The 27297-nt window shown below is 40.6% G+C and overlaps 1 protein-coding gene across 1 annotated transcript in view; it reads left to right on the top strand.

Annotated features, from left to right (window-relative positions):
* The window catches only part of LOC126964483 (nuclear pore complex protein Nup205), a 60444-nt gene extending 34921 nt beyond the window's left edge, over window positions 1-25523 (top strand). Inside the window, exons 20-32 of the mRNA XM_050807629.1 lie at window positions 375-478; window positions 869-1013; window positions 2709-2855; window positions 4454-4601; window positions 6669-6787; window positions 8548-9357; window positions 10153-10376; window positions 13800-13937; window positions 15562-15772; window positions 16173-16344; window positions 17931-18134; window positions 22652-22794; window positions 23433-25523. Coding sequence (XP_050663586.1) covers window positions 375-478; window positions 869-1013; window positions 2709-2855; window positions 4454-4601; window positions 6669-6787; window positions 8548-9357; window positions 10153-10376; window positions 13800-13937; window positions 15562-15772; window positions 16173-16344; window positions 17931-18134; window positions 22652-22794; window positions 23433-23513 — 2646 coding nt within the window. The 3' untranslated portion in view covers window positions 23514-25523. The remainder of the gene's footprint in view (window positions 1-374; window positions 479-868; window positions 1014-2708; window positions 2856-4453; window positions 4602-6668; window positions 6788-8547; window positions 9358-10152; window positions 10377-13799; window positions 13938-15561; window positions 15773-16172; window positions 16345-17930; window positions 18135-22651; window positions 22795-23432) is intronic.
* Window positions 25524-27297: the final 1774 nt, after the last annotated feature.

Here is a 27297-nt window from a genome sequence, read left to right as displayed (position 1 = left end):
CTACATCACCCAAACGAGTGTTGCAATGAAATTCCGTACAACATTACATCATCCGTTTTCATTACAACACTCGTTTGGATGATGTAATGGTTACTAAGACTTTCTTTTGTAATGTTAGCAGTAAGCTAACTGTTTCATAATATTTATAGGATTCAAATTATGGGTGTAGATAAAGTCTTGTATGCAAATGTTCATAATTAGGTATTAAAACACTCATGTGATACAATTATTAAAACCCACATTCGTGTTTTAATAGCCCTTATTACGCAACGGTTGTATAAATAACTATTGTAATAACACCGCTTGATTCTTAACTGTTAAATGTGTTGTGTAAACGTCATACATTGTAATGTGTTATCGTCCGGTGTCGGCAGATATCTCGCAGCGCGCTGCACGAAGCGGGCGTGGCCGGTACGCCCCGTACGTGTCTGCACGCCGCTCTCGACCTGCTCGACGCGCACCTCAACGACCAGAACCGGTGAGTGACGGACATGCGTTCTTCCTTCTAATTCAAACATCTTTTTAACTGGACAGCGGGAGGCTCCTTTGCACAGGATGCCGGCTAGATTATGGGTACCACAACGGCGCCTATTTCTGCCGTGAAGCAGTAATTTGTAAACATTATTGTGTTTCGGTTTGAAGGGCACCGTGGCTAGTGAAATTACTGGGCAAATGAGACTTAACATCTTATGTCTCAAGGTGATGAGCGCAATTGTAGAGCCACTCAAAAATTTTTGGCTTTTCAAGAATCCGGAGCGGCAGTGCATTGTAATTGGCTTATCAATTAACATCAGCTGAACGTCCTGCTCGTCTCGTCCTGTATTTTCATAAAAAAAATGATCTAACGTTTTTCGATGTGGTATTACAGGGAGGCGACTCCGTTAGTGGAGAGCTGCTACCGCTTAGTGTACTGCCTGGTGTCCTCGCCGGCCACCTCGACTCCCGCGCTGCGCTTGTTGCGAGCCCGGGACTACTTCCTCGCACGACATCTTAAGGCAACCATCAATCTAGAGGTATCACAAACATATCAGATAACACGCTTGTATATAAGGTAATTTGAGGTATGCTATAACATGGTTCGTCATGCTCATTGAAATGGCATTGCTTGCGAAGGAGTCGTATGCTTGGTCGTTTCCTTCCCACAGATATGTGAGAAGGGAACGACGGCTGATCCATGCGTCAACTCGTGAACGGTTGCTGCTTGTGGTGGCAGGTCGACCTGTTACAGTTAGTAAAATAGTGTATTTGTTGGATGCGATTACTAATTATGACGGTAATCAATTCCATCATGTTCACGAAGCATCCTTATACAAACAATGAATTCAAGCTCTGAAGGGTGATGCATCTAGTATACGATAATTTGTATTTATACAGTTTATTCTTTATATCTTTTAATGAAATAATTTATAATATTTAAACGATTCATATTACAGCCATTGTAAAATACTCTATTTGATTGAAAAGAGTGGCCGTTGGGTTTCTTTTATGTTCTTCTCACAAACTTAACTTTTTTCGATTATTTGGTAGATTTAGTAATTTAAAATAAATATTTAAAGTAACTATTCAAAAGAGCTTAGTTTAAACCTAATTGAATAAAGCTTATTTGACTTTGATAAGTTCTTTTTAGGCCAAGGAAATGCTTTTACAGCTTCTTGGACCTTTCCAGAAATGTACTATTTACATGTGTAACGAGATTGTAAATAATTATTTAAAAATGTTAACTATGTAATAACGATTACTGATGTATAAATAACTTTCTAAATGTAACCATTCTAAGCTAGGCTATGCCAAATTATGTCAGTGAATAAATTTAATTGAAATGGATTTTTTTTTAAAGAGCACAGCTTAATAATATCTTGCATCCGTTCTCAGGTCTGAGGCATAAATTTTCGAATGGGTGGTAGTTTTTGAAGTTGAATAAGTTATTTAAAAAACGACTGTACATTTTTTTAAAAGGAGACCAAAAATAATGCGGGAGAGTTTCTTGCGCCGCTTCTTCCCTCTCAGAGCGCTATTTGTTCCCAAAGCGTTGGTAGTGTTAATGTGACATCTAAAAGAACTCTTTTTCAGTTCGATCTATCTATAATATAAATATAATATAAATATATAAAATAAAAAAATATTGCCAGAACTAAGGTTCTGGCAATATTTTTTTATTTATTTACATTAAAGTTTACAAAAGAAAATACTTAAACTACTACTACTAGCATCAGAAAACTACATGGGTTTGTAATATGCTAACAAGTAAGTAAGTTGTGTATGTAATTGTGTTCGTATTTATAATAAGTTACCGAGTAGCATAAAAAATTTAAATTCTAGATTATTCAAGAATAAGCTATATAGTTGGCTAAATGATTATAATTTTTATAGTATTAAGGACTTTATGGAAATGAAATTCTGATTATATTCATTGTGTTTAAATATTTGCATGCTAGGAATAGTGCTGGCAAAACATGTAAGCTCTTATTATTTATTTAAATTTAAACACCATTGTATACTATGTTTTTTGCAAATAAATATATTATTATTATTATTATTATTATTATTATTATTATTATTATTATTATTATTAACAAAGAGTTAAATCTAGGTACGTAGTTAAGTACAGAACATTAGTGCCAGTTAAATAAATTGTGTATTTTATACACACTTAAGTGACTCAAAAAGTATGTATTCAGTAGTTTCTTAATGTAGCTGTATGTTCGCAGACGGCGTGCCCGCTGTCGCTGGCGGCCCGCTCGTGGGCGCTGCGGGCGTGTGCGTGCGAGGCGGGCGCCGCCGCCGCCTCGTCGCAGCACGCCGCGCTCACGGCGCTGCTGACGGCGCTGCACCGAGACTCGCGCGCCGGCGACCAGGTGCTGCACTCACTCTCACTTACATCTTTTTATTTTGAAAACTTTAATCTGTATTTATTTATTCACCTTTGGTAAAAGTTAGGCACAAAGTATTTTTTCTTTTCGTATAACTCAGTAACTTAGGGGGCGTCCATAAATTACGTGAGATGTTTAAGGGGGGTCGAGTCAAATCTCACCTAATCTTACGTTGGAGAGGGGGGGTCTCGGCAAATGTCACGCAATTTTTTTCTGATTGGAACAAAAAAAAATATAATATTTTGATCCTCCATCGACTGAGTTAGAGTAGATATCCTTTTTTTAATCATAATAGTTACGATTTAAGTATTCTATTGTAAAAAAATTATTACACTTATAACTGTCAGCAATATTGATGACTAGTCTTAACTAGTCGTAAATAAAAGCACGAGGGATTTTTTTTTCTTTTTACAATAACTATCCAACGAGTACAAGTATGTAAGAAACTCACATTTTGAAAAATCTCACTTGAGATTGGGGGATGGTAGGGGGGGTTGAATAAAATCTCACGACATCTCACCAAGGGGGGGGGGGAGGTACAGAAAATTTAATAATACACCTCACCTAATTTAGGGACACCCCCTTATCTAACAAACATAAGTTTATTATTTATATACTAGCTGACCCAGAAAACGTTGTATTACCGATATTAAAATCGCGATACAAAAGTAACTGTTGATCGTAGATGGATGAAAATTTGAAGTTGTATTTTTAATGCTGCCTCATAAATAATCAAATTTAAAAAAAAAAATAAAAATAAATTTCGTGTGAACCACCCTTAACATTAGGGGATGAAAAATAGATGTCCGATTCTCAGACCTACCCAATATGCACTTAAAATTTCATGAGAATCGGTCAAGCCGTTTTGGAGGAGTTCAAAGTTTAACACCACGACACGAGAATTTTATATATTAGATTATTATATATTAGATATTATATAGATAAATTTACTAAGCTGGAATGGATAATTCTTTTGAGAATAATATTTAATTGAAAAAAATATTTCTGCCTATTTTCTTATGAATTTTGTTTATAATAAAAAAATAAAAAATCAGCATGTGCTGTTGGATTAAGCAAGGAAACATTTTGTCTCGCACAGCCACTTTGTTGAACCATTCGCTGACAACTGTATTACCGATCCGATACGATTTATTCCTATATATCTCTTACTATCTCTATACTTTTAACTATTATTTTTATATTGTATTTACGGGTTAGTGCAAAAGTGCGTGCATACTTAATGCTTTGTATAGCATGATTTAAGCTGCAGTTATACTTTCTGGGCTTACCAGTGTTGTCAATGTGTTTGCTTACTTATCAGTTTGAAAGTGATAAAACTACTTATTTGCATTGTTTGTCTATAACAAATAATAACTTTAATTTAATACGGCAATTTTTTAATGTACCCAATTTCTGTTAAGTTGTAAATAGTTGAAAAATAATATATCATAGAGAAGTTTCACTTTTTACCTGTGTACACTAATACACACACATTTTTTTATATTAGAAGAGCTCAAATGGGCAAATGGCCCTGGTGTAAACTGGGCGTGAAGGATCTCAATCTTTACAATCCGTTCTTTCAGGAGTGGGAGACATGCGTGATCCGCACGTGCCTGGAAGGGCTGGCGGTGAGCGTGCAGGCTGTGCCCGAGCCGCGCTGGGAGGTGTTCCACGCGCAGCAACTGCGTGACGTCATCGCCGCCTGCGACCTGCCCGCGCTCGCGCTTTCGGGTACGCACGTTACCACGCTCACGCGTTAGGCCCAATCAAATTTCGTTATTTCCACATCTCCTCTCCGCTTAGCTTCGGTGGAAATGGATCAAGTGGAGAGGAGAGGAGATATCTCATCTATACTAATATACTAATAATATTATAAAGCTGCAGTGTTTGTTTGTTTGTTTGAACGCGCTAATCTCTGGTACTACTGGTCCGATTTGAATGATTCTTTCAGTGTTGGGTAGTCCATTTATCGAGGAAGGCTATAGGCTGTTTTTTTTTCAAAGTTAGGGATCCGTAATAAAATTGCTATTTTGTAACACAAGGTGTAAAATCGAAAACCTATTATTGCGTGCGCTGCAAAAACTATTGAAAATAGAACAAAATGATGTACAGGCTATAATATAGGCAATATATTATTACTTATAAAACTATCGCGTGAATTATACTTTATATGGCAAAACAACGTTTACCGGGTCAGCTAGTTTATCTATAGAATTTTGTGCCGCGTCGAGCGATCAAGCGGCACGGTAGAGTGGAGATGCATGTAGGCTTGCAGACAGGTGGCGCGCGATTTTTTCTAGAATCTAATTTTCCTTTGATAGTTTAATTATTGAAGAATTAATTGTGTTTCTTCAACCTCTAATACCTCTTCCTTAAGTAAGTTAAAATATAACTTTTGTAACGACATGGCGTCTTTCTTTTGTAAACATCACATCACTGATTTCGAGCTCTCACAGCTCACATCTCCTCTCCGCTTTTAAATTGTTAAAACTTTCGTGAGTCATTATTAAATTGTTTATTTATACGGCTTTACTCACGTTTTTGTCGGTGTCGGTACCGACTAGTTTCGGACCATTCGGAGGTCCTTCATCAGGGGTGGGTTAGCGAAACTAGTCGGTACCGACACCGACAAAAACGTGAGTAAAACCTTATAAATAAATAACTTAATAATGACTAATAATCCTCTCCGCTTTGTTGGATACCTGGCCTAACGCACCAAAATCAACGCACAAAAAAGGATGTTAATAATATAACGTGCTTTAACTGACTTAGATTTGAACATTTAATTAAGGGATATTTACTATGTTATTTTAAGCGTCAAACTCACGGATAATAGAAGTTATTTTTCTTTTATTGGAAATAATAAACTATGGCCTAAGCGTGCCATTAATACTTCACCATTCACATGTTTGAATGATTGTTTGTTTAATTTATATTTATTAAATACTAGTTGACCCGACAGACGTTGTTCTGTATATAATAAATAAAATAATGTTTTTTATTAATTTGTCAATAATATATCATAACATCAAGAATTATTTCGTAAAATATGCTCCCTTTTGTTGTAATGAAATTGTTTCACAGCAGAACTGTCAAACCGTGCGTCAATAAATTCTCTCATAGAAAATATGTCCATACAAAACAAATATCGGACGACGGGGGACACATCAAAGGAAAAACAAAATTGTTGTTTTTATTTAATTCCGAACATTTTCATATTTATTCACCTTTTAAACCTTCCCTGGACTTCCGCAAATAATTTATGACCAAAATTAGCCAATCGGTCCAGCCGTTCTCGAGTTTTAGCGAGACTAACGAACAGCAATTCATTTATATATATATATTCGTACTCAATATTTGACTATTACCTACCACACTAGAAGGTTGTACCTACCCACAAATAACGTTAAGTTAGTTATTACGTATTAGTTCAGTATTTGAATATTGTGGTAAATGTACTAATATTACTTATATATATATATATATATATTTACTTATTGTTTCATATATTTTTATGTTTATATATATGATATGAGAGAGATTAATAAAAATTAAAATTTTAGATTAAATTAGAAAATTTTAATATTCTTTTCACAATTTGGTCGAGGATATTTGGACAGCCCTAACACCGGCTTCGGTCCAATTGGACTGCCAGTTGCAATCACCAGCCCTAAGTTTTAATCTAATGCTTTGGTCTATAAATTATGGTGTAAATGGTGTTCACATTTTTAAACTTCTAAATAAATAAATAAATGTTTAATAATATGTTTGTTGCATGTGCGACGCTTGTGCGGGCAGGTGGCAGCGTGTGTAAGCGCATCAGTGTGACGCGAGTGCACGCAGTACTGGCGCGTGAGTTGGCGGCCCTGCGTGCGTCCGCGCCGCAACGCTCGCTCGTGGCTGAAGAGATACAGAAGGTATATATTTACTTTTTAAATATTTATTTCCTTTTAAGCAAAGAGTTGCCTGTACTAGGAGGCCCCGCTCTTCCATAGCAAAATCATAATAATAAGGTTTAATAATAAACAAGTTAATTAACTAAGGGAAAGAAACATATTAACAATAATAACATACTAAAAATTGATTTATTTGTAATCTAAACTTAATGTGCTGTGTGTGTGTGGGTGTGTATATGTATGTATGTATGTGAACGAGTGTGATTGTGTGTATTGGTGAGTGTGTGTGTGTGTGGGTGTGTGTGTTAGTTTGAAAGAAAACTTAAAGATTTAGTACCTAACTATAAGTAGGTTTTCTGTGTCTTCATAATTAGATCACCTTATCCACTCCATTATTATTTTCTTGCATTCATAGTAAGATTTTTCATATACAATATTGTTTATATATATATAGGTATAACTCTTAGATTTATATGTCTAGATAGACGACCGAGTTAGGGAACCGATAAGAACAGGCCAGGAATATTAGTTAAGTGTGCGTGACAAGCTACGTCTTACACTCGCGTTATGTATGACATTTTGTGTTAGTGTGCGTGAATTGCTCAAAATAGACGTTTGTTCTAAACTAAATTTGTTTTCGACGTTTTCATAGCTATATCATAGCTATCTAGATGTATAAATGATCTAAGGTAAAGTCACGTCCACCCCTAAACGTCCACGCCCTCTGTGTGACGTCAGCAAGCTTTCGTCCATAGCCTTACGATTTGGTAGCGTATAGACAAACAAAGCGAGCGAGAGAGAAGAACATCTCTCCACATTACAGCAAGATAGAAAAGGTAAGCGAATCTATTGTTGCTGTAACCGATTTTGATTGATTAGTCGTAAACAGTCAGCCACGCTTGGCATTAGCTCCATAATATTTTGGATATTAATTCAGTAGCTAACACACTCATTGACAAATCGAAATTGTTCACGCATTATGGGGCGGTCAGGTCATCTATACGCTTTTATATCCTAAGTTTATGCTTTTGTCCGGTTTTTTTTTATGGAAAAGGATCACAAACGAGCGTCACCTGATGTTGAGTGATCACCGCCGCCTACATTGTTTTGCACCACCAAAGGAATCACAAGGGCGTTGCCGGCTTTTAAGGAAGGTGTCTGTTTTCAAATGGTAGTTTAAATTGCTCATTTTTGAAGTGTATACCTGAATCTAACATCTTTATAACGCACAACGTGCATCGCTAACATAGCGTATGTATTATATAGAAGACACTTTGCTCCTGGGCTAAACCTTGCATGGCTAGTCAGGTGGCGTGATTATGAAGAAAGGGGACATGTTGAGTCACACCTGCTCTTAAAAAAAATCTGTCTTTGTCTTAACTGATCGCTGGTATGGGGAGAGTACGTAAGCCTGAATGTATTAAGACTGTGCTTTTAGTACTTTTAGCGAGGCAAGGTATAGAAAGTGCTACCAAAGTAATGGTTTATAACGTTATTAATTTGTGCTTAAATACGAATAGTGATATTAGGCACATTACTATTTAATGAGATTACTTATATTTCTAGGGAAAAAATTACCCTGGAAACGTATAATTGTAGTCAGTGTAAAAAACGATTTTCTTTGTAGTCGTTATATTGCCTCGCAGGTGTCAAAATTTAAGTATCCACCTCTGGAATAGTCTTAATTCTTAGTCTTGGATGGTTTGAATCACTTGCTTGGTTTTCGGGCCATTGTTTTTTGGTAAATAATCACAAATTTATGAAATGAATGTGTCAACTAGGTGCTCGACTACGTAACTGAAGTTAACCAGCAACGCAACTTGGCAGCGACGCTCACACACTACTACGACTCGTGGCGGCAACTCACCGAGATAATATTCTGCGTCGCGCCACAAGACCTCCTCAACATTGAAGACAGGAAGACGCTCATCCTCAACATCCTGCAAGACCTGCTAAACAAAATCCCACCCGCTGAGGTTCTGCCGCAGATCGGAAACTTAGCATCCGGCACAGTTCTACTCTTACTAGTCAATCTGCGACATTGCTATATCTTACAGAAGCGGGAGTCCAACTTAAAATCCTCAGAATTCGAATCATCATTCTTCGGACCGTCCAATCAGATCATACAAACGAAATCACTTACGCTCAAATTTATACTGCACAAAATATTAAGCTGGATTCTGGTCTCTGGTGGCTCGACTCAGAAGATGCGAGTCAATCTGTACGGAGCGCTACTCAACTTCTTGAACATTGTTAATTTGAAGCCCAGCGCCGCGGACCCCGAAGAGGAAATCAACTCGACGTACGTCAGTCGCCTAGACAGTTCCAAATCGAGACCGAATAAGGAAACCTCTGCACTGAAGTCGATGGTGGTGGAAGTGATTAATAACTTCGGTGACAATCTGTGCTCGATAGTGTGCAGTGACTGTGTGGGGGGCGGACACGACGTGTGTCGGATGGTGGCGCTCTCGTGTCTGGACACGCTGATAGAGATCAACCCGGCCTCGGACTGGATGAACACTCTCACCAACCAGGGCTACTTGAGGAGTCTCATCGACGGCCTGCTGCAGGACGATGAAGGTTTGAAAGAGGTGAGTTTTACAAAATTATTTATGTGATGTTTTGAGTTGTGACGTTATTGTGAAACTAGAATAAAATAAAATTAGATTATTGGTTCGTAGTAAAGGACAGTTCCAGATTATTATCTATACTAATATTATAAAGCTGCAGTGTTTGTTTGTTTGAACGCGCTAATCTCTGGTACTACTGGTCCGATTTGAATGATTCTTTCAGTGTTGGGTAGTCCATTTATTGAGGAAGGCTATAGGCTATGTTTTTTTTTCAAAATTAGGGATCCGTAATAAAATTGCTATTTTGTAACACAAGGTGTAAAATCGAAAACCTATTTTTGCGTGCGCTGCAAAAACTATTGACAATAGAACAAAATGATGTACAGGCTATAATATAGGCAATATTTTATTACTTATAAAACTATCGCGTGAATTATACTTTATATGGCAAAACAACGTTTGCCGGGTCAGCTAGTAATTTATAAGTGTCTCGTCGTGAACATAATGAGACAAATTAATTAATTAAAACAATTATTTTAATTGACCTGGACAGTTTTATCTCGACAGTAGGTACGAATATATTACAGAGAGTTAACAACATTTTGCATTACAATAGATATGAGTACCACTGGGTATCTAAGTAAGTTTAAGTGACTTTGACAGGTGTTAGCAATAAGTGTATGAGCCGAAACATGAGGATATTGGCATCAAGATTACACGGGATAATTCGCCATTAGCAAGAACAGTTTCATTATAGCCGCTTACCGTTGCCCATTTACATGTAATCATTTTTTGACACCTGTATTTCTGTTGCAGGCATTAGAACCATCACCGAAATCGCTACGAGTACTATATGTGTACGAATCCAAAATAACGCTATTAATCAAGATAGCGGGGACCAGGTTCGGCGCCGAGACTGTTTTGGCCCAGGGGGCTCTATCGTGTCTCGCCAACCTGAAGGCGCTGGACTGTCACCCCGATGTCCACACTGGATATGCGAATCATAAAGACACCGAATTCGTACCGTCTGTGGCTAACAGGTATGGCTTGAGTGACACAATGTATGGAAGGTATGGAACTCTTCATTCCATCCTCCTCTGTGCCTATCGGTGGCAAGTTCCAACCATGGTTTAACCGCTCCTGCAAAATGGCCTCTCGCCGAAAGCAGGAGTGCTATCAGGCTTGGGTCAACGCGGTGGTATCTAAGGGTGTGAATTCCAGCGAACTTAAAAACACTTCAATCATGCCTCCAGGTCCTTCAAAAGAGTTATTGCTGACGCGAAGTCGAAGCACATTGGCAGAATTGGCGAGAGATTTGCACGCCTTCCCTCGGGAACTCGTGCGTTCTGGTCGCTCGCCAAGGCTGTCCAAGGAAACTTCTGCCAGCCAGCCATTCCGCCACTGCACAGGGATGATGACTCGCTGGCCCACTTCGCGTCCAACTCGACTCTGGATGACCAAGGTGCACCACCACCGCATATTCCGCGGTGCGAATCATATATGCCGGAGGTAAAAATCCGGCATGGTGCCGTGCTTAATGCGCTTCTCACCTTGGACATTCACAAATCGAGCGGGCCCGATGGCATTCCCCCGATAGTGCTGCGGACATGTGCTCCGGAACTGGTGCCGGTCCTTACCCGTCTTTTCCGGCTCTCCTACTCATAGGCGTAGTCCCGAAATTATGGAAGGCGGCTTTAGTGCACCCGATCCCTAAGAAAGGTGTACGCTCAGATCCGTCCAACTACCGCCCCATTGCCATTACCTCAATTTTCTCCAAAGTAATGGAGTCGATCATCAACTGCCAGCTCTTGCGATACCTAGAGGGGCACCAGCTTATCAGCGACTGCCAGTACGGTTTCCGTCAGGGTCGCTCAACTGGTGATCTTCTTGCATACCTCACCCATAATTGGGCGCAAGCGGTTAAGTCGAAGGGAGAGGCGTTGGCGGTGAGTTTGGACATAGCGAGGGCCTTCGATCGGGTGTGGCATAAAGCGCTTATAGCGAAACTGCCATCCTATGGGCTTCCCGAGAAGTTGTGCAAATGGGTCACTAGCTTTTTGCTGATCGGAGCCTCAAGGTTGTTATCAACGGTGCATGCTCCGACTTAAAACCCATAAACGCTGGTGTCCCGCAAGGCTGCGTGCTATCCCCTGCGCTGTTTCTTCTGCATATCAATGATATGCTGCAAATCAGCAATATTCATTGCTATGCAGACGACAGCACAGGTAATGCTTCCTACACCGGCCGTGCCAACATGTCCCGGGATAGCGTCGACGAGAACCGGAACAAACTTGTGTCTGAAATCGAGACTATGCTTTGCAAAGTCTCGGAATGGGGCCGACATAATTTAGTCCAATTCAACCCCAAGAAGACACCCCAAGTTTGTGCGTTCACCAATAAAAAGTCTCCCTTTGTCGTATCCCCTCGATTCGAGATCACTCCTCTAACTGCCACAGCCTGTATTGGCATACTTGGCGTCGATATATCGAGCGACGTTCAGTTTCGTGGTCACTTGGAAGAGAAGGCCAAACTGGCCTCTAAAAAGCTTGGTGTAGGGGAGAGGCGTACAAAATGACATACTAGTTATAAAATCAGTCATAATCATATTTATTTATTTCTAATATTCAACACTTTAAGTAATTATGTATTCTTTGGTTCATTACCTACTTATAATTATGGAGATCAATCATCTGAGTTCAAAAACAATAATATTAAAAAATATTTTTAAAAACTTAGAAAAATCCGTTTTGTCCGCCCTCGGCGGGTAAAATGACACACGTGCTGTGGACAAAATGACATACTAAATTAGGAACAAAATCAGTCGATTGCATGCATCGACTCGACATGCAGAGTTCACACGTGTAACGCTTTGTCTTTTTCGGAACATCTGCACAAGATGCATGAGCCCATCTTTTACAGCTCAAGCACCGGAGCCAGACCTCTTTTGGCTTGGATCTTGAGAAGAGGTCATTACAATAAATACACGGACAACCTTCGTCATCGTCTATGGTTACTGTGTAAGCATTTAAAGAAGAAAAATCATTTTCGCTATCAGAACTAAAGTCTAAAACTTTTGTAACCTTTCTTGTCTTTTTGTTTGGAGGAGGTAGAGGAGCGGATTTTGCTTTTGTTTCTTCTATATTTCGCATTGAAGTTAGTAACAATACTAAGGGTTTCTTGCGTGGTTTTCTTTTGCTTTGTCCAGTCACATATATTCCTTTAGGGACTGGAGATGGCACGCAAACAGGAACATTGATATTCACGTCTTGGAGTATCCTTGATGACGTAGGTATCATAGGTCCTGCAGTAACTGAGCCTGTAGACTCGGCAACTGAGACTGGACTTGGGTTTTATGCAGCTGATGTACTTGCAATTACCAGGGACGTAGAACTGCCTGCTACTACCTGAGATGGACCTGCTTATGGTATGCATAGATTATCAGCTGCCGTTGAATCTTCTTCGGGCTTCATTATTATTTATAGCCTGAATAGCCTTTTCCATGGAGATTATCCCAACGCTGTCTGTCTGTTTTTCTACAATAGTTGCGAGGCATGATTCCTAGAAATATAAAAAGGTGGGTTAAATGACATAGTATGCTATTTTACCCGAACAAGGTGTATGCCATTTTGTCCACTTCATAACCTCCAATTTTAGAAATCAACGAATAAAAATGTAACAAGAATTTTGAGATTTCAAAACATTCTGGAACTTATTTAGTAATATTAAAATATTTTATTACCCGCCTATGCCATTTTGTACGCCTCTCCCCTTCTCAGTAAGGCGAGACAGTACTTCACTAAAAGCCACCGCCTGCAACTTTATAAGGCGCAAATTCGGCCTCACATGGAGTACTGATCTCACCTCTGGGCGGGTGCTCCCCAGTACCAGCTTCTTCCATTTGACCGCATACAACGAAGAGCGGCTCGAATCATCGACGGTCAAGTCATCTCCGATCGGCTTCATTCTCTAGCATTGCGTAGAGATGTGGGTTCTCTCTGCATATTCTACCGCATTTATCACGGGGAGTGCTCAGAGGAGCTGTTCGGGTTGATTCCACCATCGGACATTACGTGCAAAGTACCATCCGCATCACGTAGACGTTTGGCATTCCACAACCGCGCGTTTTGTTCGAAATTTCTTGCCTCACACAGCCACTTTGGAATCAACTACCGGCATCGGTCTTCCCGAACAGATACAACTTATTGACCTTCAAGAAAAAAGCATACTCCCACCTTAAAGGCCGGCAACGCATTTCTTGACACACCTGTTGTTGCGGATGTCCATGGGCGGTTGCCTCACCTCTCCCCATCCCGTGAGCCTCTTGCCCGTTTGCCCCCTCTCATATAAAAAAAAAAAGGTTTATGTATATTTCGGCTCCTGTTGGAGGTGCCATGACCGGTTCATGATTTTTTTAATTCTGGGAGTTATACTTTTATTTTAAAACGATCTTATGTTGATTTTAGGTTCCGTCAGATATTAGTGCCCGCATTGGCGCTGTGCGACGCACTGCTGACGACACTGGGCACACAGAACCACAGCTGCGCGATGCACATCACACACTTCCTGCTCAGCCACTTGGAATGTGTCGACTTGGTGCTCAGGTTCGATATTGTGTTATATGGCTACCAGGTCTTACTTAATATTCGCTTCCGGTGGCTCGAAGGACCAAAAGATGAAATAAAACACTAAATGTAAAAATAAAACTTTAATAATAAATCCAATATAAATTGAAATTGTGTATATTATGTACGCGCCGCGATATGATGTTTACAGTATTATTATTATTAATAGCTACCTATTATTATTACTATTATCATTAGCTGGTCCTGGTGAGGTATTGATTTTTTTCCGATTATGTAAAAATTACAGGCTCAAAAGAGCCTAAAACCACGGTGGCTTTGAATAGAAATATTGGCTACAGACTTTCAGTTGCAGAAAATCACTGACCTGTTCTGTATACCACTGGACTGGCGGCTGTCAAAGTGCTTTTGTGCCTGTTTGATATTCGCCATTTTGGCGCTGTTGGCCTTGTACCGAGAGTCTGCGGTACCAAAACCAGTATAGCGATCTCAGCTAAGCAAATATCGATAAGAAAATTATAAATATTTACAAAAAAAAAATGTGTATTTAATTACGTTGATTCCTGACGTATAAGTAACACGGAAAACGACCGATATTAATTCAAAATGCAAATATACTTCAGAGTATATTATACGCTTCTTTCTTAGCCATTTGTGTTATGCGTCAAAATTAGTTGTCTGGATGCTCGCAGTAGCGCTTCAAATAAGCACGAAAAAAAATTGCTGTCAAACATATGGAATAGCCTGTCCAGTGGTATTTATACTATTATATTAGGTCAGTGCAGAAAATAGTCGTTGAATACGTAACTAAGGGTAGGGTTACTATGGATGCGAGTCCTGACGAAAATTTGTTCTGACGAGTACGTCCGAAATCCTCGTCAGAATAAACCGTTTACACTGTGCGCGTTTTCTGTTATTCTGATATTCAGTTCGTTTCTGCCGTCCAGCGAAGATGGACGAATTTGATGAATTTGATTTGACATCGATAAAGAAGTTCTTACTTCCGTTGATATTCCCGAGGTGGACTTTGAGTCCCTACACAATGTGCCAGTTTCACGGAGATAATATATGCACTACGGAAGAAGCGCGAATGAGACTAGAGAAACCTTGAAAAATTATTTTGTTAGTCCAGCAGGTGAAATTCCGTTTCAATACAACCTACTGTAATAATCTATAGCTCTACAAGTCATGTTCTTGATAAATAAAATGTAAACATTAATTCTAATTGCTCATGTACCTAATTAATGTAAACCCCACATCAAAATAAAAAATAGTACCTACTGCTGAGTTCTGTAGCAACTTTCCCCCATTTTTGCCGAGAAATATCTCTGTTGTGATAATTTTTGTCTCTCATATCCCTGTTCTCATACACGAGACTGATCAATTTATCGTTATCTATGGTGGAAACCTAATCACTCGAAATTCACAGACGCAGGTCGTGCGAAAAAATCAAATGCGTTTGAACGCTCGAGTGGTTCTGACGACGTCGTGCATGTTCTGACGCGTTCGTCGTTGCCAGTGTAAACACTGTTATTGGATACCAGGTGTTTGTTCTTCTGACGAATCCGTCAGAACTCGTCAGAACAATTTTTTGTCAGAACTCGTATCCATAGTAACCCTAGCCTAAGTGTGAGTGTGTCCGCAGAGCGACGCACCCGAGCTCGCCCGAGGGGCTGCTGTGCGAGGCCGCGGCGCTCACGTCGGTGGTGGCGCGAACGGCGGAGCGCGAGGTCCTTGCCGGTGTCCTTGCTGACTCGGCGCTGCAGCGGGCGGGCGCGGCGCTGCAACGGCTACATGCGCTCATGTGCACGCTGCTCGACCGCATGCACGCCCCCGACAACCCGCACTGCTACAAGGTACCATCCATTACCAGTGGGAGACTCCTTTGCACAGGATGCTGGTCAGATAATGGGTATCACAACGGCGCCTATTTCTGCCGTGAAGCAGTAATGTGAAAGCATTACTGTGTTTCGGTCTGAAGGGCGTGGAGCTAGTGAAATTACTGGGCAAATTAACTTAAAATCTTATGTTTCAAGGTGACGAGCGCCATTGCAGTGGCTCTCAGAATTTTTGGGTTTTTCAAGAATTTTATGCGGCACTGCATTGTTATAGGCAGGGCGTATCAATAACCATCAGCTGAACGTCCTGCTCGTCTCGTCCCTTATTTTTATAAAAAAAGTGACACACAAATTCAATTTGTCTGTGTACAATATATCAATGTATCGTGTGTTCGTTAATGTTTGATATTGTATACAGATAGTGTGTAACCTTTTGCTGTTCGCGCGGAACACGTCCGAGGCCGAGTGGAGCTCGTCGTCGAGCCGGCTGGGCGCGTCCATGGTGCGTCTGCTGCGAGAGCTGCCGGCCCGCCTGCGAGCGCTCGACAAGCCGCCCGCGATCGCCGCCGTCACTGACATGACGCCGCTGGGTCAGCCTTTAAAATTTAAATACCTTTTTTATGAAATTTTTAAGCGTACGAGTCACCTGGTGATAAGTGATCTACGGCGCCCATATTGTCTTACAACTCCAGAGGAATCGCAGTGTACGCGCTTTTTTTGAAGGTATCCATATTGTATCGTCCCGGGAACACCGCACAAGGAAACTTATTCCACTGGTTGGTTGTGGGTGAAAGAAAGTTAATATTTTGCGTTTTTTTTATTTATATGGCGATATTATGCTAGCGGGGTCAGCTACTTTTTTATAATATATTCTATAAGGACAGTAAAAAGAGTAATATTGCAACTAGTGTCAGATCAAGTGTTTTATTGAAACTAGCTGACCCAGCAAACGTTGTATTGCCATATGAAGTAATAAAATAATTTATGGGGTTTAAAAAGTAGATTCTCAGACCTACCAAATTTATCTTACTACAATTATTGTAAGTATTGATCCATTGCCATCTTGCAACCCTATAGCGGATTTGTGGATGGAACAGAATAATATAAAAATTGCGATGCAAACATAGGGGTTGATCATAGAGGGTTGAAAATTTAGGGTTGTATGTATTTTTTAATGCTGTATCATAAGAAATTAAAACAAAAAATGCCGCCCAAAAAATAAAAAAATATTTAGGGGTGGACCGGACCACTCTTAACATTTAGGGGGTTGAAAAATAGATATTATCCGATTCTCAGACCTACTGAATATGCATATAAAATTAGCAGTAAAGCCGTTTCGGAGGTGTAAGGTAACTAACATTGTGACACTGATATTGAAATATTATTTTCATCAATTTAAAAAAATATTTTGATCCAGTATAACTTGTCACAAGTAAACCCACTTAAAAACTTTACTTATTATCTTATTTAAGCTATTCACTTCAAAACCATGTCTTATCTTTTCTTACTAGTAAATTAATGGACATCTGTTTGTTATCATGTTATTGTAAACTTTATGTGCATAGCACTATGATTCCTGAATCTTCTCGTTCAATACTCTCTTGACAGAACGGTTGTGATTGTCAAGGAGTTTCAATAGGGGCAGAATATACGCGCCTCACAATTTTTCGCCATCTCTCTCTCTGATAGAGTTCATTGTAGGGCACTCATGCAAGGGGCCGCCCACAGCAGACTTGATCTGATTGGTTGCATAGGTTAACTTTCGAGCGGTCTAATTCCTTCTACTTTACCCTGGACGATAAGGCGTTCTATGGACTAGCTGCTTCGTCTCGATACGTGTCCAAAGAAGGCGACTATGCGGATATTCCTGAATAAATTCACCAGCTCCTTTGCACAGGAATCCGGCTAGATTATGGGTACCACAACGGCGTGAAGCAGTAAGGTGTAAACATTACTGTGTTTCGGTCGGAAGGGCGCCGTAGCTAGTGAAATTACTGGGCAAATCTTTGGTCTCAAAGTGACGAGTGCAATTATAGTGCCGCTCGGAATTTTTCGGTTTTTCAAGAATCCTGAGCGGCACTGCATTGTAATGGGTAGGGCGTATCAATTACCATCAGCCGAATTCCTGCTCGTCTCATTGTCATTAAAAAAAAATATAACAATTATTATTATACAGAAATAAAGAATCTTCTGGGCGAGGAGGCGACGCCGTCGTCCCCGCTGGAGGCGCGAGCCGCCGCCGTGTCGCTCCTGCGGCAGCGACACCGCGCGCGGCGCCAGGAGCTGGCGTACTGCGAGCACGTGCTGCAGGCCGCGCTGCACGTGCTGTGGGCGCGCGCCAGGCTCTACCTGCGCACCAGCGTGCCGTTGCGCTACGCGGGTGAGTACTACAGGCTACCTGCTGACACTATCACACCGCGCGCGGCGCCAGGAGCTGGCGTACTGCGAGCACGTGCTGCAGGCCGCGCTGCACGTGCTGTGGGCGCGCGCCAGGCTCTACCTGCGCACCAGCGTGCCGTTGCGCTACGCGGGTGAGTACTACAGGCTACCTGCTGACACTATCACACCGCGCGCGGCGCCAGGAGCTGGCGTACTGCGAGCACGTGCTGCAGGCCGCGCTGCACGTGCTGTGGGCGCGCGCCAGGCTCTACCTGCGCACCAGCGTGCCGTTGCGCTACGCGGGTGAGTACTACAGGCTACCTGCTGACACTATCACACCGCGCGCGGCGCCAGGAGCTGGCGTACTGCGAGCACGTGCTGCAGGCCGCGCTGTACGTGCTGTGGGCGCGCGCCAGGCTCTACCTGCGCACCAGCGTGCCGTTGCGCTACGCGGGTGAGTACTACAGGCTACCTGCTGACACTATCACACCGCGCGCGGCGCCAGGAGCTGGCGTACTGCGAGCACGTGCTGCATGCCGCGCTGCACGTGCTGTGGGCGCGCGCCAGGCTCTACCTGCGCACCAGCGTGCCGTTGCGCTACGCGGGTGAGTACTACAGGCTACCTGCTGACAGTATCACACCGCGCGCGGCGCCAGGAGCTGGCGTACTGCGAGCACGTGCTGCAGGCCGCGCTGCACGTGCTGTGGGCGCGCGCCAGTCTCTACCTGCGCACCAGCGTGCCGTTGCGCTACGCGGGTGAGTACTACAGGCTACCTGCTGACACTATCACACCGCGCGCGGCGCCAGGAGCTGGCGTACTGCGAGCACGTGCTGCAGGGCGCGCTGCACGTGCTGTGGGCGCGCGCCAGGCTCTACCTGCGCACCAGCGTGCCGTTGCGCTACGCGGGTGAGTACTACAGGCTACCTGCTGACACTATCACACCGCGCGCGGCGCCAGGAGCTGGCGTACTGCGAGCACGTGCTGCAGGCCGCGCTGCACGTGCTGTGGGCGCGCGCCAGGCTCTACCTGCGCACCAGCGTGCCGTTGCGCTACGCGGGTGAGTACTACAGGCTACCTGCTGACACTATCACACCGCGCGCGGCGCCAGGAGCTGGCGTACTGCGAGCACGTGCTGCAGGCCGCGCTGCACGTGCTGTGGGCGCGCGCCAGGCTCTACCTGCGCACCAGCGTGCCGTTGCGCTACGCGGGTGAGTACTACAGGCTACCTGCTGACACTATCACACCGCGCGCGGCGCCAGGAGCTGGCGTACTGCGAGCACGTGCTGCAGGCCGCGCTGCACGTGCTGTGGGCGCGCGCCAGGCTCTACCTGCGCACCAGCGTGCCGTTGCGCTACGCGGGTGAGTACTACAGGCTACCTGCTGACACTATCACACCGCGCGCGGCGCCAGGAGCTGGCGTACTGCGAGCACGTGCTGCAGGCCGCGCTGCACGTGCTGTGGGCGCGCGCCAGGCTCTACCTGCGCACCAGCGTGCCGTTGCGCTACGCGGGTGAGTACTACAGGCTACCTGCTGACACTATCACACCGCGCGCGGCGCCAGGAGCTGGCGTACTGCGAGCACGTGCTGCAGGCCGCGCTGCACGTGCTGTGGGGGCGCGCCAGGCTCTACCTGCGCACCAGCGTGCCGTTGCGCTACGCGGGTGAGTACTACAGGCTACCTGCTGACACGGTGAGTACTACAGGCTACCTGCTGACACTATCACACCGCGCGCGGCGCCAGGAGCTGGCGTACTGCGAGCACGTGCTGCAGGCCGCGCTGCACGTGCTGTGGGCGCGCGCCAGGCTCTACCTGCGCACCAGCGTGCCGTTGCGCTACGCGGGTGAGTACTACAGGTTTGAGATCATCGGCAAATAAATATACTTTTGAAAATTGAAATATGTTACTTATGCTGTTAATAAAGACATTGAAAAATAACGGTCCGAGCACTGATCCCTGAGGAACTCCAGATGTTGCAAGGTAAGGTTTTGAAAATAAGATAAATCCATTAATAACAACAGTGTTGGGTCGCTTACAAAGATAAGTTTCACACCAGTTTAACACTTTTTATCTGTTATCCCAAAATTCTTTAACTGTGGTAGTAGCAAGTTGTGGTTAACTTTATCAAAAGCCTTTGAAAAGTCTGTGTATATTGCATTTGCATGCTGATTGTTGTCTAGTGCATTAATTACTTCATTGGTGAAGCTAAATAAATTAGCATTCGTTGATTTACCTTTGATAAAACCATGTTGACGAGGAGTAAAGTTGTTTTTAATAGCTGTAGTGATATGCTCATCTACTAGGCTTTCGAAAACTTTTGACGCTACGCTTAAAATTGAAATTGGTCGATAATTAGACACAGAGTTATTGGACCCTTTTTTAAATATAGGCACAACTTTTGCTTCTTTCCATTTGTCTGGAAAAGTACCGGTGCTCAAGGAGTAATTATAAATGATTGCTAGCGGAACCGAGAGAACTTCAGAACACCTATTAAAGAAGAGTGGAGGGATATTGTCCAGGCTACCTTTGGAACAATCAAGTCTTTTTAGTTTTTTAGAGACGGCACCAGCAGTAAGATATATATTTCCAACATATGTCTTAGGTTCACTGTTAGTTAGGGTTATTCTATTATTTAAGTTGAGCTATTGTCGTAGACGGAAGAAAAATGAGATGCAAAAAGATCAGTGATATTTTGAGTGTTAGAGGCTGTAATTGTACCTAAATTCATTGTGGAGGGATAGTTATTAGTGCTCCTACGCAAGTTCTTAATATGAGTCCAGAAGTATTTGGGATTATTAGCTATTTTTTGTTCGATTGAGCAAATGTAATTATTGTACGAGGTAGTTATTAAGTGGTCACAATCTTTTCTTAAATATTGGAATTCAATTCTATCCATTGGGTTATTGTATTTTTTTAAATCTTTTGTGACATTTATTTTTCAGCCTAAGCAGGCGTATGAGATTAGGTGGAAACCAAACAGGATATTTACAGCTGCGTGGTTTGGTTTTAGGCACGTGCTTATTAATTACAGATTCTAGAATTATATAAAATTTTTCAATCATTATATTAACATTCTTGCATTTGTTCAGTTCTTCAAGCCAATTCACTTGGTTGAGGTTATTTATAATATTTGTAAAGTTGTTGTTGAAGAAATTGTATCTGTATCGAGATTTCAGGAAACTGTTGTATTTTGGTAAGCTAGTACGGATATTAATATGAAGCGGAGGGTGATATGGGTCTACATCCCGCAATGGAGATACGCATTCAGTTACTGTTACTGTATGTTCATTGCCCAATACGAGGTCGAGAGAATTGCCCTTAAAGTTTAGCACACCATTACATTGAGTGAAACCACTCACTTGGAGAAAATCAATAAATAACCTATTAATGGCAGAGTTTCCATTGTTGATAATATTTGTGCTACCGTCTTCAGAAAACCACGTGATTGATTTCAAATTTAAATCGCCTAGTATTAAGGTGGAGTCTTCATACGATTCGGGAAGGGAATCTAGAACCATATTGACATTTTCAATAAATGCTTCAATTGTTGTCTTGCTAACAGGTGGTGGAAGATAAATGCCACATAAATTAAGTTTTTTATTCCTCCTATACTGACTGAGACCCATAAATCCTCATTATTACTTTCCCATTCAAGCTGCCGTTGAGACTGGAGCAGTTTAGATACAGCTATGAGAATTCCTCCACCCGACTTTTATGTTTCGCTAAGGCAGAAGTTTCGCGATCCCTTCTGTAAACCACATATCGATCAACAAGGATTTCGGAATCAAAAACGCTACTGTTCAGCCATTTTTTTGAGTTAAGACAATTAGATCAAAATTATTACAAATAACTCGCTGTCGAAAGTTTTGTAGACTACAGTTCTAAAAGATTCTAAAACAGCTTGCCAACATTAAAACACCCAATGTCCTAATAACCATTACATCATCAAAACGAGTGTTGTAATGAATTTTTCATCCGTTTTCACAATAACACTCCTTTGGTTGATATTATGGTTAATAGGACTGGCTTTTTTAATGTTAGTTTCATAATCTTTTATATAGGATTCATATTATGGTTGTAGATAAAGTCTTGTATGCAATTTCTGTTGATAATTAGGTATTAAAAAACTCATGTGATACTATTATCATTTAAATTAAAAATCAGATAAACCCACATTCGTGTTTTAATACCTCTTATTACACAACAGTTGCATTAATAACTATTATGTACACCCATGCCTTAAATCCTCTATTAAAGATTCTAAAACAGTTAGCTTATTGCCAACATTAAAACATCCGATGTCCTAATAACCATTACATCATCCAAACAAGTGTTGTAATGTTGTACTGAATTTCATTACAACACAGGATTCATATTATGGGTGTAGATAAAGTCTTGTATGCAACTGTTGATAATAAGGTATTAAAACACTCATGGGATACTATTATCAAATTCTAGTTCTGATACCCCTTATTATACAATAGTTCCAAAAATAACTATTACCTCGTTACTCGTACAGAGTGGTGTGACAACTCCAACGTGAGCCGGAGCGAGGTGCTGAGTGTGACGTCAGTAGGCGCGGAGGCGGCGGCCGAGTTGCGCAGCGCTCTCATCGCCATGTTCAATGACCGCTTCACCGACGAACTGCTCGACCTCGCCAAGGTAACTCACATCGCCGCGATATTATACATGGAAACTAGCCGCCTCTTGGTGACGTCACTATACAAGCGGTACTCAAGGTATTGTCAAATATAAATGCAAACCGAACCGAACTGGAAGCATGGAGAATGCGAACCGACTGGAAGCATGGAGAATGCAAACCGAAGCGGTGACGTCAAACTAGAAAGTAGGCACCGCACTCGTGTCTAAGTTTTGTAAATAAAATAAAAATCCAGTGGGAGGCTCTTTTGCACAGGATGCCGGCTAGATTATGGGTACCACAACGGCACCTTTTTCTGCCGTGAAGTAGTAATGTGTAAGCATTACTGTGTTTCGGTCTGAAGGGCGATGTTCAAAGTACTAGCTTCGCGCCTCAATAAGGCTACTGGCCCAACCCAAGCGCTGGCAGCTATTTCGGTTAAGGGATCAGCCTAGCTATCCAACGCGGAAATGCTGCCAGTATTTTTGGTACGCTTCCCCCTAACGATAGTTTTAATTTAATGTAATAATAGTATTATAAATATATAAGATTTGTTTAGTATTAAAATGAATAAATTTATTTCGTGGTGTGCAATAATTATATATTTCATTATTTTTAAAAATAATATACGATTTTTAATTTATTTCTTATTAATTGTCAGAAACAATCGGAGGTGGACCGAGGCTTCCTGGAGATCCTGGTGAAGGACATCAAGCTGATGGTGCAGTTCACGCCGCACTAACTCTGTTACAGTGTGTCATGTATCGCCGTGTCAAACTCTACGTTTCCAGTTCAACCAAAAAAAAACATATTGTATCATTGACGTACAAAAATCAACTAGACCTTAAAAAAACTTAAACTTAACTTACTTTACTCCTTTTATTTCACTTAACAGCAGGTGACCCGTACGCTTTTTCATAAAAAAAGACTCCGAAAAGAACTGCGGGGTTTTTTTTGTTTTCGAGTATATTGAAAAAATTATTTCATTATTCTTTTATTGTATTTTGATATAAGATGATGGTCTTGTTACCAATGCTCTAAATAAATAAATCAACAAGAACAACAACTACTAGACTCCTAATTGCCTAGTAAATCGTCACAAAATATCCGAGCGATGTTCTATGTACGTATACACAGAACACCGCTCGGATATTGTAACTGTAACATTGAAATAATCTTTCGAACGAACACCTTACTCGGTAGCATTAATGTTCAAAGTCTATTGTATACACTCATTAGGATTTAATTTAGAGTTTATGGTGCGAAAGAGACAGACGCGAACACGAGGCAAGAACGTTTTGTTTTAGCAAATGAAATAAGAAAAATTATTAAAAACTTCAAGCTTGTTACACAATTATCTGAAATACGACTATAGTTTGGATATCCTGTTATTTGAACAGATTTTCACTGAACACTTTATCATTGCGTGGTGTTGTATTCAAAGCGCGGTCTAAACACAACTGAACGAAAACACTGCCATTAGGCAGACTGTCAATTAAGACGCGTAGGCAGAGTTTTGCTTCGGACAATTTTTGAGCGTGATTGTAAGTTTAGCTGTTTATTGTACGTCTTCCATAACAAAACGAATATGATTTATTAATTTATAATTATTTGAGTAACATGTTGACCAATTCTCGCTTCAACTCTGCCTGTATGGAAAGTATTATTAAATGTCAATAACTAATATTTTATTAATTAACAATAAATTTTTAATAAATTTCCCGTGAGAAAAACGCACAAGAAGCTTACTGGCCACTTCTTTCAATACAATATTTTATCTAAGGGTCAAGTATCTGTACTAGAACAAACACGAGAAATAATTTTTCTATATTTGCGTTACTATTAAATACACAAAAAGTAAATTTTCATTATCTTATTAATGTTAATAAATGAATCATAATTTTTCAAATAGCGATCATAGGTACCTAAAACGTCACAGTAATATCAGATCCTTAGATCATTTATACGTCCAGACAACCGATGAATACAGGCCAAGTTAATTACTTTAGTGTGCGTGACAAGCTACGTCTTACACTCGCGATTTGTATGTCACTTTGTGTATTCTATTCTATTCTTTCTAGTGGCTTCTGTGGAAGGCACCACAACTCGCCAATGTATCGTTTCAGTAGACCAACAAGCTTAGAGTGTGTCATTTGATCGGTGTAAACGAATTTACAAGTGATTATAGTAATGACCGGTGCCCAGAATCAAAACAGATTTATTTTCTTATTATACCTGAAACAAATATACATGCTGTTAGATTATAATGGACAAACACTGATAATATTACTTATATAAAACATTTATTGTGTTAGTTATAACTTAATATTATTTTGTTTAATATATTTACGTAAAATATTTACAAAAGGAGTGAAAACAAAGGTTTGGAAGGATTTCAGGAGGTAACCTCAATGTTTTTTTTGATGTTTTGACAGCTGTCACAGTCTATCTCGACGTATAGATGATCTAAGATCTGATCCTTAGATATATTGTGAAGCGTAGGGAGGAAATGCTTGTTAACTATTTAAGATATTAATTTAATTTGGCTTCTTCTAAATATTTTCGCAAACAAGAATCTAAGCTTCGTAGATTTATTCACTTTGTATAATAATAATGTATCTGTTTCGCGGTAGTTGTTGAATTGTAAAAATTTTGGTAATAATAAGTGTTAAAAAGAATAATTTTGTTGTTTATGTGAAAATATTTGGAAGTTGCGATATATTTCTAAGTACTAAATAAATTTTGTAATTTCTTTGGTGTTTTGTTTCATATCTTACCTTTTCCTAGTAGAATTTTTGAACTTAAAGTAACTGCTACTCAATTTTAAATGCTATAAATCAAATCAAAATTAGTAAATCTAAGTCAGCAACAACAGTTAGGAATGTCAAAGCTATGAACTATCTGTTATCACTTTGGAGAAGTTTAGTTTAAGGGAGAAGGAGTGCAAAGAAAGTCAATTCACCCTAAAAACGTAGTAATAGTAGACGTTTGAGTATGAAATCGCCGTTTGGCGCAGGTGGCTACCATGATTTGATATAAAACCTTGTTTTTTTTTATGAAAATAAGGGATAAGACGAGCACTTATAATGCAGCGACGCTCAGGATTCTTGAAAAATCCAAAAATTCTAAGTGGCACTACAATAATTGAGCTCGTCACCTTAAGACGCACTAAAAGTTCAATATTGAATACTAAAAGTTGTAAGTTTTCACTTCTACCGGTAGTCTCTACTGGCATTTTTTTTTATACAATCTAATTAATTAATCTAATTCTAGTCACGATTATTGTTATTTTTGGAATCGGTGTCCTTCCGCCGCGGCCCCGCTCTCGTGTCTCGCCTCCTCACGTCGCGCGTGCGACTCAAGCTCATCTCGCCTATAACTAAATTATAATAATAACTAATGTATGTATGTACAAACATACCTTGGCTGACACCGACTTGAGCGTACGTAGAAGTCTGAACTTACGTAAAACTTGCTCGACTTTAAGCTTAGAACAGACTTTAATTTGGTATTTATATACGGCCGTTTTCAATAACGTATCTCTGGTTACGGATACATTGCTAACACCGTTTAATGACAAGATCTTATCTATCCATAGTTATGTCCAATATAGTTATACGTCCGTTTTCTATAACGTATCTCTGGTAACGGATACATTGCTAACACCGTTTAATGACAAGATCTTATCTATCCATAGTAATTTCTAATATAGTTATAGTCCAATGCTATCTGTCGATAGGTTATTGGAATGTAAGTAAGCGTAAAAGGATAGATTTGTCTACCTCTAGTAAGGTAAACTAAGGATAGTTAGGTTATTGGAAACGGCCATTAGTCCAATGCATTATGTCGATAGGTTATTGAAAATTACATAAGCGTAAAAATATAGATTTTTTCTACCTCTAGTAAGTTAAACTAAGGATAGACAGGTTATTGAAAACGGCCGTTAGTCATTTGACAGCTGAAATTATGCATAGCTTAAGCTAAGACAGCCCAATGCAAAACTCGACTTTGCCATTTAAAACACTCGACGAAGTTTCTCGCAAGTAAAGTCTGAGCAAAGTCTAAGTAGGCTCTATAGATCTCAGCCTAAGTATTGGACAGCTTCGCATAATTCCGGTCTGCTGCAAACTTTCATTTTAGCTACGAAGCATGAAACAAAACATAGTATTTCCTGATTAACGCGAGTGTTACACTTTTAAAGGATTAAAACACGTGTAAATTGTAACTGTTTTAACATTAGATTTTTGCGTAAAAGTTACATTTTTATTTTAGTTAACCCGACGTTTCAAGACCTTTCCAGAGGGCCTACCATCAACTTCTAATAAGCGATGTCTGACGCTTTATAGCGTCAAATTATAAACCATTAAGCCCTTTTTTTTACTTATTAAATAATAGTAATATAAATAAATATAGGTCTTTGAATTACAAATTAAATGTTTGCTTAGGTGTTTTCGTAAAAATAACGAGTTATGAACGCACCTCCATTCAAAGAGAATTTAAACACTACGTTCACCTCCATTGATGTT

This window comes from Leptidea sinapis, chromosome 5 (genome assembly GCF_905404315.1).
Source record: "Leptidea sinapis chromosome 5, ilLepSina1.1, whole genome shotgun sequence".
NCBI lineage: Eukaryota > Metazoa > Arthropoda > Insecta > Lepidoptera > Pieridae > Leptidea > Leptidea sinapis.
This window is presented reverse-complemented; position numbering and strand designations above follow the sequence as displayed.